This window comes from Pleurodeles waltl, chromosome 10 (genome assembly GCF_031143425.1).
Source record: "Pleurodeles waltl isolate 20211129_DDA chromosome 10, aPleWal1.hap1.20221129, whole genome shotgun sequence".
Taxonomy (NCBI): Eukaryota; Metazoa; Chordata; class Amphibia; order Caudata; family Salamandridae; genus Pleurodeles; species Pleurodeles waltl.
The window spans coordinates 70,858,370-70,876,193 of record NC_090449.1 but is presented as its reverse complement, the minus strand read 5'-3'; the positions used below and the strand labels follow the sequence as shown (position 1 = coordinate 70,876,193).

At 41.6% G+C, this 17,824-nt stretch overlaps 1 protein-coding gene across 1 annotated transcript in view; it reads left to right on the top strand.

Moving 5' to 3' along the window:
• Positions 1-17,824, top strand: part of SLC5A11 (solute carrier family 5 member 11) — a 110,065-nt gene that overhangs the window by 16,911 nt on the left and 75,330 nt on the right. The window contains exon 2 of the mRNA XM_069209712.1: positions 6,177-6,347. Coding sequence (XP_069065813.1) covers positions 6,213-6,347 — 135 coding nt within the window. The 5' untranslated portion in view covers positions 6,177-6,212. The remainder of the gene's footprint in view (positions 1-6,176; positions 6,348-17,824) is intronic.

The following is a 17,824-nucleotide window of genomic DNA, read 5'->3' as shown; positions in this document are numbered from 1 at the left end:
CCCCCTAATTAAGGCGGGCAGTCGAATGAAATATTCTGGCAGTGAGGGAGAGTAAAATGCAAAGAATGACTCCGCCGTATACCATAAGAAAAAACTGCCATGATGTAGGCACTGTTAGTTTTTTTTTTTGGGGGGGGGGAGAGTTTGTTTTTGAACAATAAAAAATATAGGAAAAGTCTGACAGCCTGCCTTCCTGTTTGACAGTGCTGTACCATCAAGCTTTCCCTAGACTACCAGGAACCGCCATTACAGAGTTGCTGTCAATGTATAGAGCTGTCCGCAAGGCCGGTGAACAACTCAAGATTTAACAAACGGAGCCCATCCCGACAGACTTCTCTTCCTCTGACAAACTCAAAACCAGGCTCTCAGAGACTGATGTAAGTGGAAAGTATCTATGAAGGAACTAGATCCTGAAGTTCATTAACAGGAGCAAAGGGTAGCTAATCAGCCATTTCTTCCAGTATATGAGATCGACTTCTTGTGGGAGTCTGGCACAACCTAAAAGGTCTGCGAATTAGATGAAACCAAGACAGAATTTTTAAGAATCAAAGGCAGCTTGTTTCATGAACTAACCCTCTTCAGGGTCTTGTGTAACACTGGTAATGTAGGCAATGAATAAAGGCTTATGTCTGTCCAACCTATTTTTACATACTTCTCGAATGCAAAGGGCTTCATCTGAAGAATCTACCACATCCTTTAAATTTTATTTAAGATCCGCGGATTCAGCACCACCTCTGGATAGAAATGGAGCAGTCCACGCAGTCTGTTTATGTGAATACTAAATATCAACTCCAAGGGAACTACAGCCACACACATTTCGCAGAGAATTTCCCAGACCTTTATCTGTATGGCTGTTTTACTAATAGTCTGGGTGAGTGCATCACATTTTTTTAGATATTTTTAGGAGGCTGTGTTATTATCTGTTGTACTACAAGTGGTAGAAAAGGTGTCAAAGCTAAAAATAACATACACATTAATTTCTACAAAACTAATGGTCAGTTTCTGGCCTTCCAGTGAAGAAAGCCTGTAAATGTGAAGCTGATTGAAAAGGTATCCTCATCTGCAGTCTGTAGAGCATGCTGAACTAGTAATGTGCCTGCCTGTTGGTTTTTGAAAGGGAGGTTTTAAGAGGTTAAGTGCCTCGACCAATTCAAGCCTGTTTGTTGATGAAAGGGAGGTGAATGTTTCTGCAAATAAGGAACTTGGCACATAATAAACATTTTAAAAAATGAGTTCTAGAGGAACAAAACTGACTTAGTGTAACTCCTAACTATTTGCATTGGTTCATGCTGACTCTAGCATAACACTGCTGTGCACGCTTATCCAATGAGAGGCGTAGAAAGCTGCCCACCCACCGACGCCAAGGCTTTAAATAAAAGATAAAGCTTGATTATAAAATTGTATGAAACGCGGAGTCACATTAAAGTAGAAAACATCTTTTTTCAAACAGATATAAAAACATATTTGCTGGTCTAACAATATCGGAATAATGCAAATCCAAACAAGCTGTGGAGTGTATGAGGGTGCTGTAGATACCGCCAGAGAGGAAACACGCACTTTAGTGGCATTTTTGGAAATAGATGGTCACAGTTATTGCGATGTCTTTTAGGAACTCCGTTTTCTAGAGTCCGTAGCACACCGAGAATTGTCAACAGTGTTTCGGCTGATAGTCATTCATTCCATCACTCTTCAGGGCACTCAAGTTCAACGTCAAACTCATACAGTAGCTAATCGAACTACTGTTCATCTTAGGGACGTGCATGTCCTACATTGGAGAGTCCTAACAGGTCCAAAGTGACATGGCTGAATGGTTACAAAGGGTATTTCTGCATGTAATCAGGAAGGGTTCTGCAGAGAGCATAGTTGGGGCACAAAGGAGGGAAGGTCCAGTGTCAGGATATATTTTTTTAGTTATCAGTTTCTGTATACCTCGATGTATGGAGCACTGAATAAAACAGAGTACTCACAGAGGCAGATATGCACAAAGGATCATGTGCAGTGTTACTGTTTCTATAAATACCATAATAAATCAGGGCTTACATGGACTGATTGGGTGAATAGTGCACTTATATACGTGTTGGATTTTAGTCTAATGTCCTCCATGCACAGGGAGCTACCTCTGAGGGACAGGGGCGTGGTAAGTAGAGGACTGGCAAAGGAGAGAAGGTGAGCCAAGGGAACAGATGGGAAAACAGAGATTGCAATTAAGTGGAAAAAAGGGTTCAGAAATGGATTTCGTAGCCACTGGGCACTTTACACAAAGGTGTTTTAATCAGGTTTGGAATTCAGGTAAGAAAGGCACATGTCTGATCTCTTTGGGGATGTCATCCCATATTCTGGGAACAAAGCCAGAGAAAGTGTGTGTGAGGATGCACCATTAGCAGGGAGGTACCGGATGAATAATGTTTTGACAATTTAGCACCGTGGATCCACCCAAAATGTTGCATTTTATCTTAGGTAGTATGAAGGGCTGAGCTTTCATGACTTTAACGATGACACCAGACTATCTAAGGAAGCAATGGGCTTCAAGAAGTGAACATTTTCAGTGTTTTGAGTACCTGGGTTAAGTGATCAATGTTACTGTGGCATGAGGTGGGTTTGGCTGCCTCGTGTAACACAGCTTTAAGGAGGTAAAACTGCTGAGAAAAGGAGTCCATAATGCAGACTAAATATGACCGGTGCATGCCTTTAGGTAATTCATGAGTAGGAATGGCATGACAGATTGAGCTGCTTCAGCTGGAAGGGAGAATACGTAGCAATCACTTTAATAATATATCGATGCTTATTCAGAGTGTTATACAGAGTACAACCTAGTACATGTTCTTAGGGCAGAGACAAGAATTTAGAAGATTGTCACACTAGTCTGCAAGTTATGTTTCTGGGCAGAGCTAATGATCAGGAATTCTTTTATACATGGATTTACGCTTAGTTTCCAAAGAGTCATACAATCCTGTATTTGTGTTAAGCAGAATTAGAAAGGGCGAATGAGGGGCCTATTTATGAGGGGATTTGCGTCAAATTTCCACCATGCAACATGGTACATGAGCAATGCAATCTCCAAATGTGTTCTATTAAGCCATGCAAGGGCACGTTGTGTGGTCCTGTGTGGCTTCATAAATCTGGAGTAAAGCAACACAGCGGAAATCACTGCACTGCCGTACTCTGCCCTGGGAAGGCGTTCCAGCGGCGTTGCATGGGTGTTCCCGCACAACTCCCATGGATTTTGACGCATTCCCAGATTTTTCAGAACTTGTAAACCTGGGAATGCGCCAACATGCTATGCCTTCCCAGGGAAGGCCCAACGAGGAGAAATATCTTTATTTCTCCTCATTACTTCCTCTTTCTATGAATGTAAAGCTGTGCATCATATGCATATAGGTGGTCTATGACACCTTGAGAGATCAAAATGCATCAATCGAAACAAAATAGAGAACCATTTAGATGTGAGCCAAATAGAACTGTGAGAGACACCAAGGTCCATATTTATACTTTTTTTGCGCCGCATTTGCATCAATATTTTAAGCAAAATCAGCAGAAACGTACAAAATATAATAGTATTTTGTAAGTTTGCGCCGCCTTTGCGTCAAACAATGGCGCAAACGCAGCACTAAAAAAGTATAAATATGGGCCCAAGTGGAGTGGTGGTGGGGGTGTGAATAGGGTGTCACGGAGTTTTGGCATTGTTCAGTTAGGTATGACTGGTACCACTTAAAAATTGTCCCTCTAATACCGAAGCCAATAGATAAGGCACCAGGTAGCATGTTGTGTTTATCACAGGCCATTGACAGATCTAGTAAAATCATACATGCTTCATTCTTATCCAACGCTGGAGAATTACATCTATAAAGTATAACATGGCATTTTACATGTTTTGTCCCTCACTGAAGACAGATTCAGAAGTCACTTGGCCTAGTAGGTTTTTCAGATTTTTCCTGTGGCGTCCATGAATTCCAGACAGGACTGATGACTTTGATGTCAGAGTAAAGTATTTATGTGGGAACAAGATTTTTAACTTCATTTATGAAAAGCAAGGATAGATAACCAACCCTTTCTTTCAGCACCAGAGATAGAGCTCTCGTTAAGAGTCTAGCACTATCTAAAAGGTCAGAGGACTAAAACTTAAGAAGACAAGACAGAGCTTGAAAAATCGAAGAGACCTGGGGCCAGATGTAGCAAAGGTTTTTACCTATTTTGTGTCTATGGGAAAAAGTGTTCGTACATATGGCCCCTGGTCTCAGGTACTCAACCACTCCAGGGTCCTGTGTGACATTGGTAATGGAGGAAATGCATAAAGAAAAGTTACTGTTGAAAGGATCTTTACATAACCAATGAAAGCAAAGCATCTCATCTAGGAAAACTACCAAATCCTCAATATCGAATTTGAGATCTACAGATCTAATGCCTACTCCAGTAAGAAATGCAGAAGGCTACAGAGTTTGTTTGAAGACTCCATATCCACTACAGACGAACTACCACCACACACATATTACTGAGAATGTCCCAATCCCATATCTGTGTGGCTATCCTGCAAAGAGGCAGGGATTAAGTGCATCACATTTTTCTCATATATTTTGTTATGTAATTGTCCCGAAATCTGAGTTATACAATGTCTTGCCGTCCAGTGATGAAAACCAGTGAGTCTGAAGATGTTTGGCTCTTCAAATCCAGTCTGTAGACCTTAGAAATAAAATTGTCTGCTTTTTAAAAAGGTTAGATTTTAAAAAGTAATTATGTGTTAGATCCGACTAATTCAAATCTATTCAATATCCAGGATAGAAGTATTAAAAGAGGAATGCTTGCTTTTGTATTTGTGATCTTGGTCAGTTAATAAAAAAGGAATTATAGAAACAACTTGAAGAGATTAGTCTGATAAAAACATTAGCAAGATACTAGTGTGCAAGCTTATTCAATGAATGGTGTAGAAGACTGCCCACCGACTGTCTCAACTATGGTATATAAATATAAAGCATAATAATTCGTAAAATGGTGTGAAACACAGCATTGCATTAAAAAAAACCGTATCTCTACTGTAAACTAAATTAACTGTAAGGATTTATTCGAATTGTGCAACAAAATATAAAGGCTACAGCACTATTGCCTTAATTTTAAATACATCTGTAATTAGTTTAATTATTTGAAATTAAAAATATTTTTTCTTAAGTTTAAAATACATTTCTACTTAAAGTACAAAAATAGATTTTTAGGCATTCACATTTTTTTAAAGTGATATAAAGAATTATTCAAATGTGGTTTAGTTATATTTTGATAACAATCAATGAAACATTATTTATACATTCAAAAAAGATTGTTAAAATCTTTTAAAATTAAGTAATAATTGTGGTTTAGTTTTTGATTTAGCATTAAATTAAATTTATTTATATTGTTTAACTTTTTAAAACAATTTAATTTAACATTGTTTTCTATGGGTTTTTGTTTGTACCTCCACTATTTTCTAAGGAGTGGTCTTACAGTACTAGCGGTTGGTCATGCATTGTACTGGACTTACTGCTGTTTCATTTTGGCAGTAATAACTTACACTTGTAAATGTGGCTCCACGCAAATTTTTAGGGGGTGGAAACATGCAAGTCTACACTTCTGAGTAACTTTACACTCGGATTTTGTGAACTGCGAAAAGTAGTAAAGTTACTTAAATGTGTAAATTACTTGTGTAAATTATTTGCAGGTGTAAGTTACCGTTTTTTGCATAGTGGTGTAAGGGAGCAACCTCCCTCAACCAGGGGTGGGGTTACACTCTGGGCGCACTCTCTGGCCAGTTGAGCCTTGTTCTGCTCTGGTGAACGTCACCTAGAATCACACAGGACCTTCTATGGACTTGCAGATGGTTAGGGGCACAGATGGAAAAACAGAAGCTATGCTAGACAAGCAAACCAGGGACAGGATGGCATGCTTTCCCAGCAAACCAGGGACATTCGTCCCCAGACTGTGATGGTAAAGAGAGATGCTGTATGTGATGAAGATTAAAAGTAAGTAAGTAAGACAATTTCAAAGAATGTAAACTTAGGGACAAGAGTCCTCATAGAAATCCCATGACATGAGAGTGCCAATATAAACATGGACTTTCATTGTTTGAGGCTTTACTAGAAGACGGGATGTTGCATCATTCTCACATTCAGGCTAACCTCCCCTCCATCTGCTTGTGTTCCACCTTTTCATAGGTAACTTCAGCTGAGAGCTAACTGGGCCCTGCAGAGATGGACATTACCAGCAGCACTCCGGTTTCTTCCACGAGCTCACATGTGGAGGCCTTCCCGCAACAGACCCTGGAGGGAGGTGATATTGCGGTTCTGGTCTTGTACTTTGTGTTTGTCCTGGCAGTTGGACTCTGGGTAAGGCTTAAGACCCTCAGAACTACTGGGAAGTTCTTAACAATGTCTTCAGAGGTGTTCAATAATGAGCAGTTTTGCCTTATTCTTACATTGACAGGCTGTGTATATTGCAACTGTTAGTGCAAGGTGACAATCATTCACAGGAAAACTGAGACATTTCCTCACTTGTGGATGCCTCTGAGAAGCTGATATCATTAGAGTAGTGTCTTTCAGGCACCTCAGGCTTAGCTGTCCCAGCTGAGATGTTTCTTTTATACTTCTTTTATTATTTTTTTCCATGCAGTCACAACAACACAACTCTTGTTCATCGATCTGTCACACAATAATATACATTTTCCTTGAATTAATTATTAATCTCCATATTTCAGTTACATAATAGTTTAACATTATGTAGTAAGATATATGTTATGTAATACTCCATGAGGGTGGTGTTACCAAAGACCTCTCATTTCTTCATACTTTTGGGGAACTCTCACGTCTTCCATCTCTGGCCCATTTAAGGGTGGAAGTTTTTCTTATCTCCAGTGGCGTGCAATAACTTTTGCCTGTTAACGTACCTATTGTAATGCGTGTACGAGAACATCTAGGTCCCCCAAGTCCCCTTATGGTGCCCAATACTGCCGGCTTTGGAACCAAAGCTATGGATCTTCCTTCCAGTTCCCACACGGTAGGGTGTACTTGTGCCCAGTACCTCCCTATTGCAAGGTATTTGCATACTGGATGTTTAGGGTACCTTGCCACTGTGCTGCTTCATAAACAGAGAGTGGCGACTGCAGCTCTTATTCACTTTTCAGATCCTCTCTGGGTTGTAATAGACCATGTGGAAGTACATCATTTGAATCAGCCAGAAGCAGGATGATACTGCACAGGAGAGTGAGGTCATTTGGCCTTTGTCCAATCCTCATCTTCCAAGGTGCCCAGATCCACTTCCCCCCGGGCGCTTATGGCATTATATAGGTCAGTGATGTTTTATATCTGGACGGTGGAGATCATTTTCTTCCCAATTTCTTTATTATCAGTTTTTGATCTAATGGGTTGAATTCTGGGATTGCAAGTGAAGCTTTGACATGTATTTCCACTGCATGTCTCAGAAATTAAGTAACGGCAAAGCTGGGATTTGTGGAGGAAAAGGGCCAGTGCTAACTGTTCAAAGGATTCCATATGGTTTCCTCGTAAATATCCCCCAGGGTTGATGTACCAATCAAATGCAAGAGTCTAAAACCATCCAGCAGATGGATACGTTAGCCACATGCCATGCCATTTCGGGGGCTACTTTGCAGGCTTTCCTTTCAATCCTCCCTGTCTCGGGGCCTGGTGCCTGCAGACTAATGGGATTCTAGTGACTGCAGGTAGTGTGTCAGGGACGATTGTTTCATATATGTCAAGTAATCCTGTTTTTTATAATAAAGCAATTTTCTGTCTGATGGTTGGATTGTTTTTGTCATCTAATCACTAATGGGGATCATCTGAGCTTCCCAACAACATGACTGGATGTTAGCTATCCCAAAGCCTCTGTCATACAGTGGTTGTGTGCTCTCTCCAAATGAGACTCCTGGAGGGCTTCCATTACATATCTGGTTTGTCAACAAAGACTGTAGTCAGGTAAGGAATGTGAGTGGTTCTTAAATGAGTACTTTTGCAATTTCTTCAGGAATCAGGAAGAGCAATCATTCCGGTAAAATGCTGCTCTGCCAATAAAGGTTAATGGTATGGCACGCCATGCTTCTATGTCACATTTTACTTGGTGGAGTCACGGGCGATGTTTAGATTCCAAAACACACATAGATATCTAAAGATGATCTGGCCTAGGTATTTGAAATGGTCCCCACACCTATACATCTCTCCTTATTTCCGTCTTTTTTTAATGTCACGTTTGGCTATCCTTGAGTGCTAATATGTGGTGATCTGACTACAGCAACATTAATAATCGAGTCACTTTTTAACGTGATGATGCATTGATTGAACAATATTAAGAAGAAATCATGCATGAATTGACATTTGTAAAATTTATTGGTATAATTTACAGTTTTGGTGGGGGATTTTTCATCTGCACTGATGGATAGGGGGTTAACTGATTAAAAAACAGGATAAGAGCAACTTATTGAAAAGGAAGGTCATGCACCCACTCAAAACTATGTCATTCTATGACGTAGCTACTTGTTGCCCCGTGACATAGTGGCACTTCTTGCCCCGTGACATAGTGGCACTTGAAGCATGCAGGTCTTTGCGTGGACAGTCTGCCAAAGCCCTCATCAGAAAGTCTAATTTCATCAACAAATGGGAGTTCAATGTAATTGCCCAAATATTTTGGCCTCCAGGCATGTGGGGGTGGGGATAGTTCACTAGCTTTTTTTGTCAAAGGGTACCACTCTATCCATGGTGAACTTTCACAGCGCTGACACTTCCAGACATTGTAACTGATGAGCCACTCGAAATCGGCTGGCTAAAAGGGCTCCATCTGAGACTAGTTGCGGCCCGCGGCGCGCTGACGGGGCATGGCGGCACGCGGGGGGAATAAACATTAAATAAAAATAATTCTAAAAAAACACTTACCTAGATCGTTGCCGCCACCGTTGCCGACACCACCGCGCCGCTCCTCTGGTGCAGGCTCCCAGCCTGCCCTGCGGCCAATTCTGACGCTCACTGCAGCGTCAGGATTGCCGGGGCAACCAGCCAGGGCGCACCCAAGCAGACTGGGAGCCTGTGCAGGCTCTCTCCAGCCCGGCAACACAGTGCTGTGCACGCCCCCTCAGTGCTCGTCAGAGCCCGTGGCCCCGCCCCTTTACAAGAAAACAATAATAAACGCAATTTATGATCGTTTTGCTTATAAAGGTTTTGCAGCTGTGGCTGCTGCAGGGGGTCCATGCTCCTCCGCGCAAGCGGAGGAGCCGCCGCTGTCTGAAATGCTGGTAGAAAAGACTGTGGAGACAGTGGATTTTCAGACCATGGGAGAGCACCCAATTGATTTACTTTTAATAGAGCACATAACTGCCAGAGGCACAGGTTGTGAAGCAGCTGGTGTCATGGCAGAGTCTCTGTTACCACCCTCCCCTACCGCTACCCAGCTGCAATCCTTCTTCTGTCTACCGCCCTGCCCCTTCCCTGTGTGGGCAACGAAAGTGTTGCTCACACCAACAGTGATCCATAAATACCAAAACATTCATCTGGTCTAAGGACACCACACCCACATGGGGGATGAGGGGTGTTACTCATCCTGATCCTTACACAAACATGAGACATCAAGGAAAACAGACCACAATTGCAATTAGCTTCTAAAATCTACAAGAAAAATCAACATTTCAATACATACATGTATCTATTCAGACCAACAAAAAATCCTCGTACACATTATTCAATCTGGGCTGGTAACATAACTTTAAAAGCAAACTCCAACTCCCCTAGCCCCAATATGAAGTCTGCATTGAACAATGAATGTGGAGGAACTGCCTTGGTGGCTGCTAGGCAGATGTCAGAAAGGTAAGCATTTTGTACATCTGCAAAGATACTGACATATCCCTGGTCTCCTCTGCACAGCTTGCAGGACTTTCCTATTAGAGTTTGCATATGTATTAAAAAACAGAATTCCCTCACATCATATGAGGAGAGGGATTCTGGGAATTAAGCTAATCTTAGTTTTGTCAACGTTCTAAAAATTCAAAGCACCTAAATTAATCAGTTAGGACCAAAATAACTGCTCATACCTGTCAGGTGCCACCAAGGAAAACAGACCACAATTGCTAATGAAATGGAATCCACTTCTCAGGAGAAGATGGATCCAGAAATACAGACAAAAGGACAATATGCTGATGCAAATCAACATCAGGGCACATCACATAGATAAAGTAGGGACCCACAGAAAGACTACCTTGTCTTGAAAAAAGTTTAGATATCGAAGGGCACTATGCAGAGAGCCCAGCTTGCTCGACAAGATTGTTGATGTTTCTCCCAGCAACAATAGTACCATTAGCAACACAATCCTCAGAAAAACACTCTACAGAGGTTTAAAAGGGGGATCAGTAAGGTATTAAGAACTCAGCATGATCCTGAAGTGGTACCAGGGCCCTCTGTACTGGCATGACTAATAAACAAGAAATATGGAGGAGAATATAAGGTTCAATTGAAGAAAGGCTAATCCTAATTTCCCTAAGCCTTTATGGTGGAGCACTGAAACTTCTGCTGAGGTATAGCCAGACACCTAGATAAAACCTACTGGATTGACATACATGTGAGTGCACCATCACACATCCATGATCCCAGGTGATTAAGGAAATACTTCACTCGTAGTAGTAAGCTCAGAATGGGAAATTCACAACAGAACTCCACCTGGACGTTTGAAAGCCCTAGTCATCTTGGATAGAACTAAGCTTTGAAGCAGTAGCTGCTCAAAAGCCACACTCTCAAGTGCCACCTGACCATAGTCCTAACCATGAGGATGGAAGACAACAGGGTACTCTGAGTTATCGGAAGGACCTATTACTATCACTATCAAATATACCACGGGAATTAGGATATTCTCATAGATGGAATCACTTTGACCCACAATCTCATGATCTTCATCATTTGATGAAACTAGGGAAAAGAAACAGATCATCAGGTGTCAAGGGCCAAACACCATATCTGTTTATATTTAATGATGTGACCCAAAGAACAAATAACTCTGCTGAAAGGAAATGACAATTAGCATTGCCTTCCAAATACCAAGCAAAATTCTAATAAGATTTGGTGTGATAAACAGTAGTCTTGCAAGGAAGAGACGATTCAGTTAAGAGAGTCCGCATGGAAGTGATCATGCCATCAAATATTAATAGCTGAATGTGATGTCTCACATGCTTATGTCCATCAACTGATGTTGTTTGTCAGCACAGTAAGACTTCTGGGTGTTATACTGCTAAGGTGATTGATATAAGTCTTTGCAGTGATATTGTTCATACAACCTATGACCAGAGATCCCTAAAGCTGGCACAGTAGATCTCGTAAAGGCTATAGGACAACTGCCAGTTACTTCCATTTGACTAGTTTACACTTTACGTGAGGCCTCCAAAGTCTGCGGCTGGTAATCATTTTGCAAGTTACATCCTACAGCCTGTCACTTGCATCCAATTAAACCACTAGAAGGATGTGAAAAGAATTCTGACCCTCCTGTTGACAGATTGTCTACTATGAGCTATACTCTATGCCTCTTCTGGCTGGAGTGGATGAGCGTCCAGAAACACGATACGTGTGATGCGAAGTTCCAGGTGAAGGTGGGTATTTCAAACCAGAATTAGGTTTAGTGACATGACCCTTCAAGGCATGAGCTAAATATAAGCAGGAGCTGAACGTTTCTGTATGAGAATTGACAGATGATCCCTCAGTTTCAATATACTACCCTCTGGTCAGAAAACCATTCACAGTTCACTCCAGAATCTTACTCCAATGTATTGAAGGTACTGCGATGAGGTAAGGTGGAATGTCTATTAGTTCATCTGGGAGACATGGTCCTGTAAAAGACTGGACTTTGGTTAGTGCCGTTATCTATTCCTTGTATGGGATGTGGCTGTGGACAAACCAGTTGATGGTAGAGAATTTTGTAAAGCAAACCCACTAGAAGATCCTGTAGCTGTCTTCTACTAACATAGGAATGTGATGTCTTCAGTGGAGGAAGAGAAAAGGAACGCTTGCTTTCATTTCTCAGATGAAATTAATCCTGAAATTGACTTTTGTAACATGATTGTGAGGATCTTGGTATGCAGGAAGGTATAAACGTTTGTGGTTCTGCTTTAGGGTTCCACTGGACTACGAATAAAGCTTCTTGTCCTTGAATGCATTGTCATTATCCCTTCCAAATGGGCCCTAACAAAAAAGATAACCCATAATGGGAGTGGAATATAGTGAATTCTTATGAACACCTTGCACGATTTCTTCCCAAATTATTGTATACTGGTCACTGCAACTCTTGATGCCAGGGCTAATGTTTTACAATGATTAACAGAAAAAAATTGGTAAGAACTTTGTTTTCCTGACTATACTGGAAAGCAGAGCAGCAATTCCCCCTCTCTGTGGGATGAGGGATGGGATGTGATAGTAGCAATTCAAAAGGCCTTCGACTTTCTGGTCTAACTGTTGCCACTGAGCTGTCATCTTTACTCTAGCCAAGTTCCTCCCTACCAAATTAGTGATCATCCAATCCACTTAGACATCATGGGATTTGTAGATGATTCTGCATTCTCCAGGTCATAGAAGCACATCAACCTAGAAACTCATCTCTGGAGTCCTCCACTGAATCTGGAGTAAGTTCTTCATTTTATTTAACCATAACCTTCATTGCAACTAGGGTTTCATCCTCCCTTAGCAAGCCAAAATGAACTTCAAGGTAGACTAGGTCTTCCCAAAACAGTGCTCCTTATGAAAGAATACGATCTTGGACGTTGGCCTCATGAGATGATGACGAGAAAGCACTGTTTTATAACTTTTCTTCCCGAAAATTCAACCAGTACTTTTTGCAGAAACGTTTGGGATCTTGCACATGCACAGAGTATTCTCCTTTCAAAAATACCTGAGAGAATCCAAAGGTGAAGAAGACAGTTCTAATAATTCCCGTATTCTCTGCTTTGAAGATGTGTTCCCCATCTTTACTCACTCTGGAGCAGCTTAAGGCAGACAGACACTGCTGACAACTTAACTCAATACATCCAAGTGGTTTATAAGGTTTCCTTGTTACTTTCTTACCAGCTAGTCAAACGTACCACAGATGCATGGATGTGAATATCATAATGATACTCTGCAAAAGAAGAATGTTTGATTTTCTTTCCACTTTGAACAATGAATATTTTGCAGCCTTCACTAGCAGTCTCTGTGAGCAACGCTATGACCTCTTTGTGGTAGGGCATATTTTTGCATTCTGAGCAAATTCTTGTTTTTGTGAAAACAAGGACTCAAGCAGGTCTCTTGGTTAATCATTGTACCAACCTTCTACGACACAGGTCTGGATTAGTGGTTGGTAGGTGTCAGCCACCTTCCTATTGTGGGTGTCAACTTCAGCAACACTCCAACCTCCTACAGGCTGGAGTAGAGGTACATATCTATTTGGAGCCCCTTGGTGCCCCCCTACAGGTCACGATGAGTCATCTGTGCCCACTTTTGGGGTAAGATATCTTGCTCTGAATCCATTTCTGTTTTTGAAACTCACACATAGTGCATACTGGGAAAAAAGCTATAATATTAATATCAATAAACAGACAGCAAGATCACAAGGATGCCATTTGCTCAGGACTTGGCTCTGCTCTCACACTCAGGAATGTGCCCCACGAGGACAATGTTCCCACAGAAGCCTGTGACTGTCAGCTATAAAAAGCAAACTGCAGTCCATGTGTGTGTGTGTGTGACTGCGACTCTTTGGAACGAAGAGCATGACACAGAAGGCCTCACTACTGTAGTAAAGAGAAGGTCAGACTCTGATGATCCAAGTCTTAACCTGAGTGGGAGCAATAAGGAAGCGCCTGGGCCATCTGCATGTTTTTCCTTGATACTGTTACTGGGGGACATCATTTCTACCCATCCCTTCTTGCTGTGACTCATTCGTAAATCTCACTTGTCATCCATTTCCATAAGCCACATGATGGGTGTTCACAAAAACCTAATATCTGTTTCTTCTTACATAAGTTTTGTTGTGGAATCCTGTCAGTTCAGTTCTTCCTACCAAGCACTTCTGATCGAAGGGCACTTATTTTACCCACAGTTCTACACTACACCTCCCCTTCACCACAAACTCTCCAAGTCTACAGTAATGCACAGGCTCTTGCAGATTCTGCTCTCGCTAAGTTCCCTCTTCTGACCCGTTTAACTGTCTCCTTTTTAACTAAGGTGGTTAAACTGTTTCAGTTTAATTCCATTACTCAAACTGTTTCTGATTTTCGGGGTACTCAGAATCATGCACCTACCTGACAACTTTACCTTTATTCCAAAATATGTTCCTTCTGTAACTTAAAGGATATTGGCTGCATGCACATTACATTTTGAACCAAAACACCACTAGCGAGTTCTAGTCATAGCGCATGGCTTACCAGTGAACATATTCACCAATCCTTCCTTATAATGTTGCATCTCATTACACATTTTTAAGACAGGGTCCCACGCTGTAAAGTACATTCTGAGTCAATAAAATTGCCGACCTGCAATCTCCATGGGCTCGATTCACTAAATCAAGGTGTTTGTGGCAGATATAAAGCTCTTTTTCTAAAGTACTTCTAAAGTACTACAAGCAATTCAGAAAAGATTCTCTGAATCACTCAATGGGTTTAAAAATGGTTTCCAAATCGCTATTTGAAAGTGCTTCATTTTGGGCCTTCCTTCCAAACAGCAATTTCAACCCTGATGTATCAATGGTGTGCAGCCGTAATTAATCAGTGGTTACAAATCACTGATCAGTTATCTACTTCCAAGTTGGAGGTAACTGATTTGCAAATGGAAAGGCTTCCCTTTGCACCCTCTCTCTTTAGGAAATAGTGTGGCGTCTTCAGCGGGAGCAGACAGTGGTCTGGATGACCACTGCCTGCTCTCCATTAATTTTCAAAAGTGATAACTTTTTATAAAGCAGCTCTATTTCTATTAAGGAACTCGGGCTAATTGAAAAAAAGGTTTTCAGTTTCTGAAAGTAATCCCAGGGATGGTGGTCTGCTGTTCCTTGCAGGCCACCATCCCTGTTACTGTATTCAATTAATATTAATTCGGCCAGTCACTTAACAACCTCCTGCAACTCAGTATTTGGTAAACCGACCCATTAGTGCATGGGAAGATTAGCAAAATCAGATTGCACTGGCAAATAGTAGGGGTGCAATTTGTGACCACTTTTTGCAAATGTAATCTTCATATATAAGGGCCTTCTTTCAAAAGTAGTGCCCTCCCTTCCTGCCTAATATTGGTGTAAATAGATTTTATGATCACAAATCATCATCTTGGCTGCTTCTAGGCGTACATTTAGTTTCGTTCCTTTTACTAAATTAAAAAAAGCAAATGTCTAGACCTAATATTACTAATCTCTTGACCCACGACATTGTGCTGATTGAAGCATCCGAAGGTTCTTATGGACGAATGACTGTGTAAGTTATCATCTAGCAGTCCCAATCTCCCTATAAATGGGGAACTGTAAGGGTCTTTTAACGCGATTCTCGAACTATATGTGAAGCTCTTGGACAGTCATTAAAACCCGGTAGAGGTGTTATACCGGACTCAAATCTGCAACTTCTACACCTACCTCTTTCCATCCATGCCGCCAGCCTTCGTCTTTACACATTCAGTTTCTTACTGAGTTTTATTTCCATTATGTACTGGTGAGTCTGCTTGTTGTCGCTTTCTGACCTGCAACCACCCTGTCCACTGTTTTGTCCTTTCTGCACCAAAGAGGAGGGCTTGAACCTAGGTGAGAGAAAAGTGACTGCTCAGTTAGACAATCAAGTCCCTCTGGATTTGTAAGTGCAATACATGAACTAGTACTATTCAGTGAAGTGCAGATCTGCAACTAGGGTCCTAGATTAAGGAGCTGGAAGACGAGAAGCCAGACTAAGGTGTAAGACAACGTTTATGGACAGATGGTGCGACAAACAATGATGAAAGCCATGGGAATGCAATAATGCAAAGGCATATCTGAGAAGCGAGCAGATAACGTGCTACTGCTGGCAGGAATATGAGCAGGCTAGACGGGCATGGTGGTCCTGATCTTTCATCAATATCTATGTATCTAGATCATGAAACAGTAATGCTCCCACAGTTGGAAGCCCTTAGCCATCCTCCCTCCAGGCTCTTGATATGACTGGGTCGTGGACCGGGTAGAGAAGGATCTTATGCAAAGCGAAAAGTTGATACCTTTATACCCACTTCTATAACTCAGCCCTTTTCTTGCAATCTACACTTACAGGGTACACAGGGTAACTGCCCACTTCTATAACTCAGCCCTTTTCTTGCCAGCTACACTTACAGGGTACACAGGGTAACTGCCCACTTCTATAACTCAGCCCTTTTCCTGCCAGCTACACTTACAGGGTACACGGGGTAACTGCCCACTTCTATAACTCAGCCCTTTTCCTGCCAGCTACACTTACAGGGTACACGGGGTAACTACACACTTCAATCATTAAGCCCTTTTATTGCCAGCTACACTTACAGGTTACTCGGGGTAACTGTGATGGGATACACTCTGTATGGCTTGCTCTTTCTAGTTTTAAGGTCGAGTGCAAGCCTTCTGCGGTGTTGTAATCTATCTGTGGACTTTTGACCACGCCCACTGCACATCCATCGCTATCACTCGTTCATGGGCTTACCTTTCAAAAATACTTTGTTATCATTGGTAAATGCTTTACTCTTGTCCCTCCTTGGGGCAGTTTTGTTACTGCCTTAGCCATCGACCCGGTTACATGGATAAGTGCACGTTTGCTGATACGTTTGACTGCGAGCAAACTTCTTTTTCCTTTTGTGTCTCTCCTTCGCGCTCACACTCATGGCAGCCGTGGCTCTTTGAATCGTCTCGCTTATGTCAACTGTTTTACATTTCATTTTCAATTTATGTGGCAAGAAAAGTCTGCTTAGGAGTTTACAATGCTAATAGCTCTCTCTAACTCGAGCAAATGCGCGACCCATTGCATTGCAAATGCTTGTTTTGCAATTGTTCTAACCGGCCCATCCATCTCTACCTCTGGCCCTAAATCTTTAATACCATTATTTCTAAGAACGGGTGAAATCGCGCAATTTCGTCCTGCAAATTATTGTACATTGCCGGAAAATGTTGGTGATATTACTCTTTTAAAAAAACGAAACGTGGTTTGCCCGTGTCTTGTGTGACTTTCTTCATTCACATGAACTCGGACTTCGAGTAAAAAACCCTGAAGTGATACTGGCAGGACACTGATTCGGTTAATGAATGTCTCTCGGATAGAGAGTTTTTGCGGGTTTCTCGACTGCAAATATCTCACAAATTTACGTAATTTGAAATAATTTTGTGAATTTAGAGGCTAACGCAATTTTCGCAAGAATTATATCAATTCCTCCCAAGCCTAATTATGTCTGGATTTTGTCGACATTCCTATCGCTTGTCATGTACCGTTCGTTCAATATAAAGTTACCAGGCGACGTGTTTCAGTTTACATTCGGCCAGAGTTATGAACAGGACGATCAATGAGGCTCGACATCCGAAACCGTCGACCTTGAAATCCTCAAAATGGCCGCAAGATGGCAGTGATACCCCACTCACCATACAACGGCCTCTAATTAAAGAAAGAAAGTTACTAACCGTAATTTAGCACTTCCAAGTGTCATTGCTAACAATGGCAATATGAGTGATTAGGCAGATGTGTGTGTGTGTGTGTGTGTGTGTGTGTGTCTAATGTACCTCACTATCATGACTGGAGACTCTGAAAAATGCAGACTGTTGCAAAGACCCCGAGTGAGGAACAAGGCACCAATATGTTTTCAGAAACTGCATTTAATACACGTCCTAATTTGAAAAA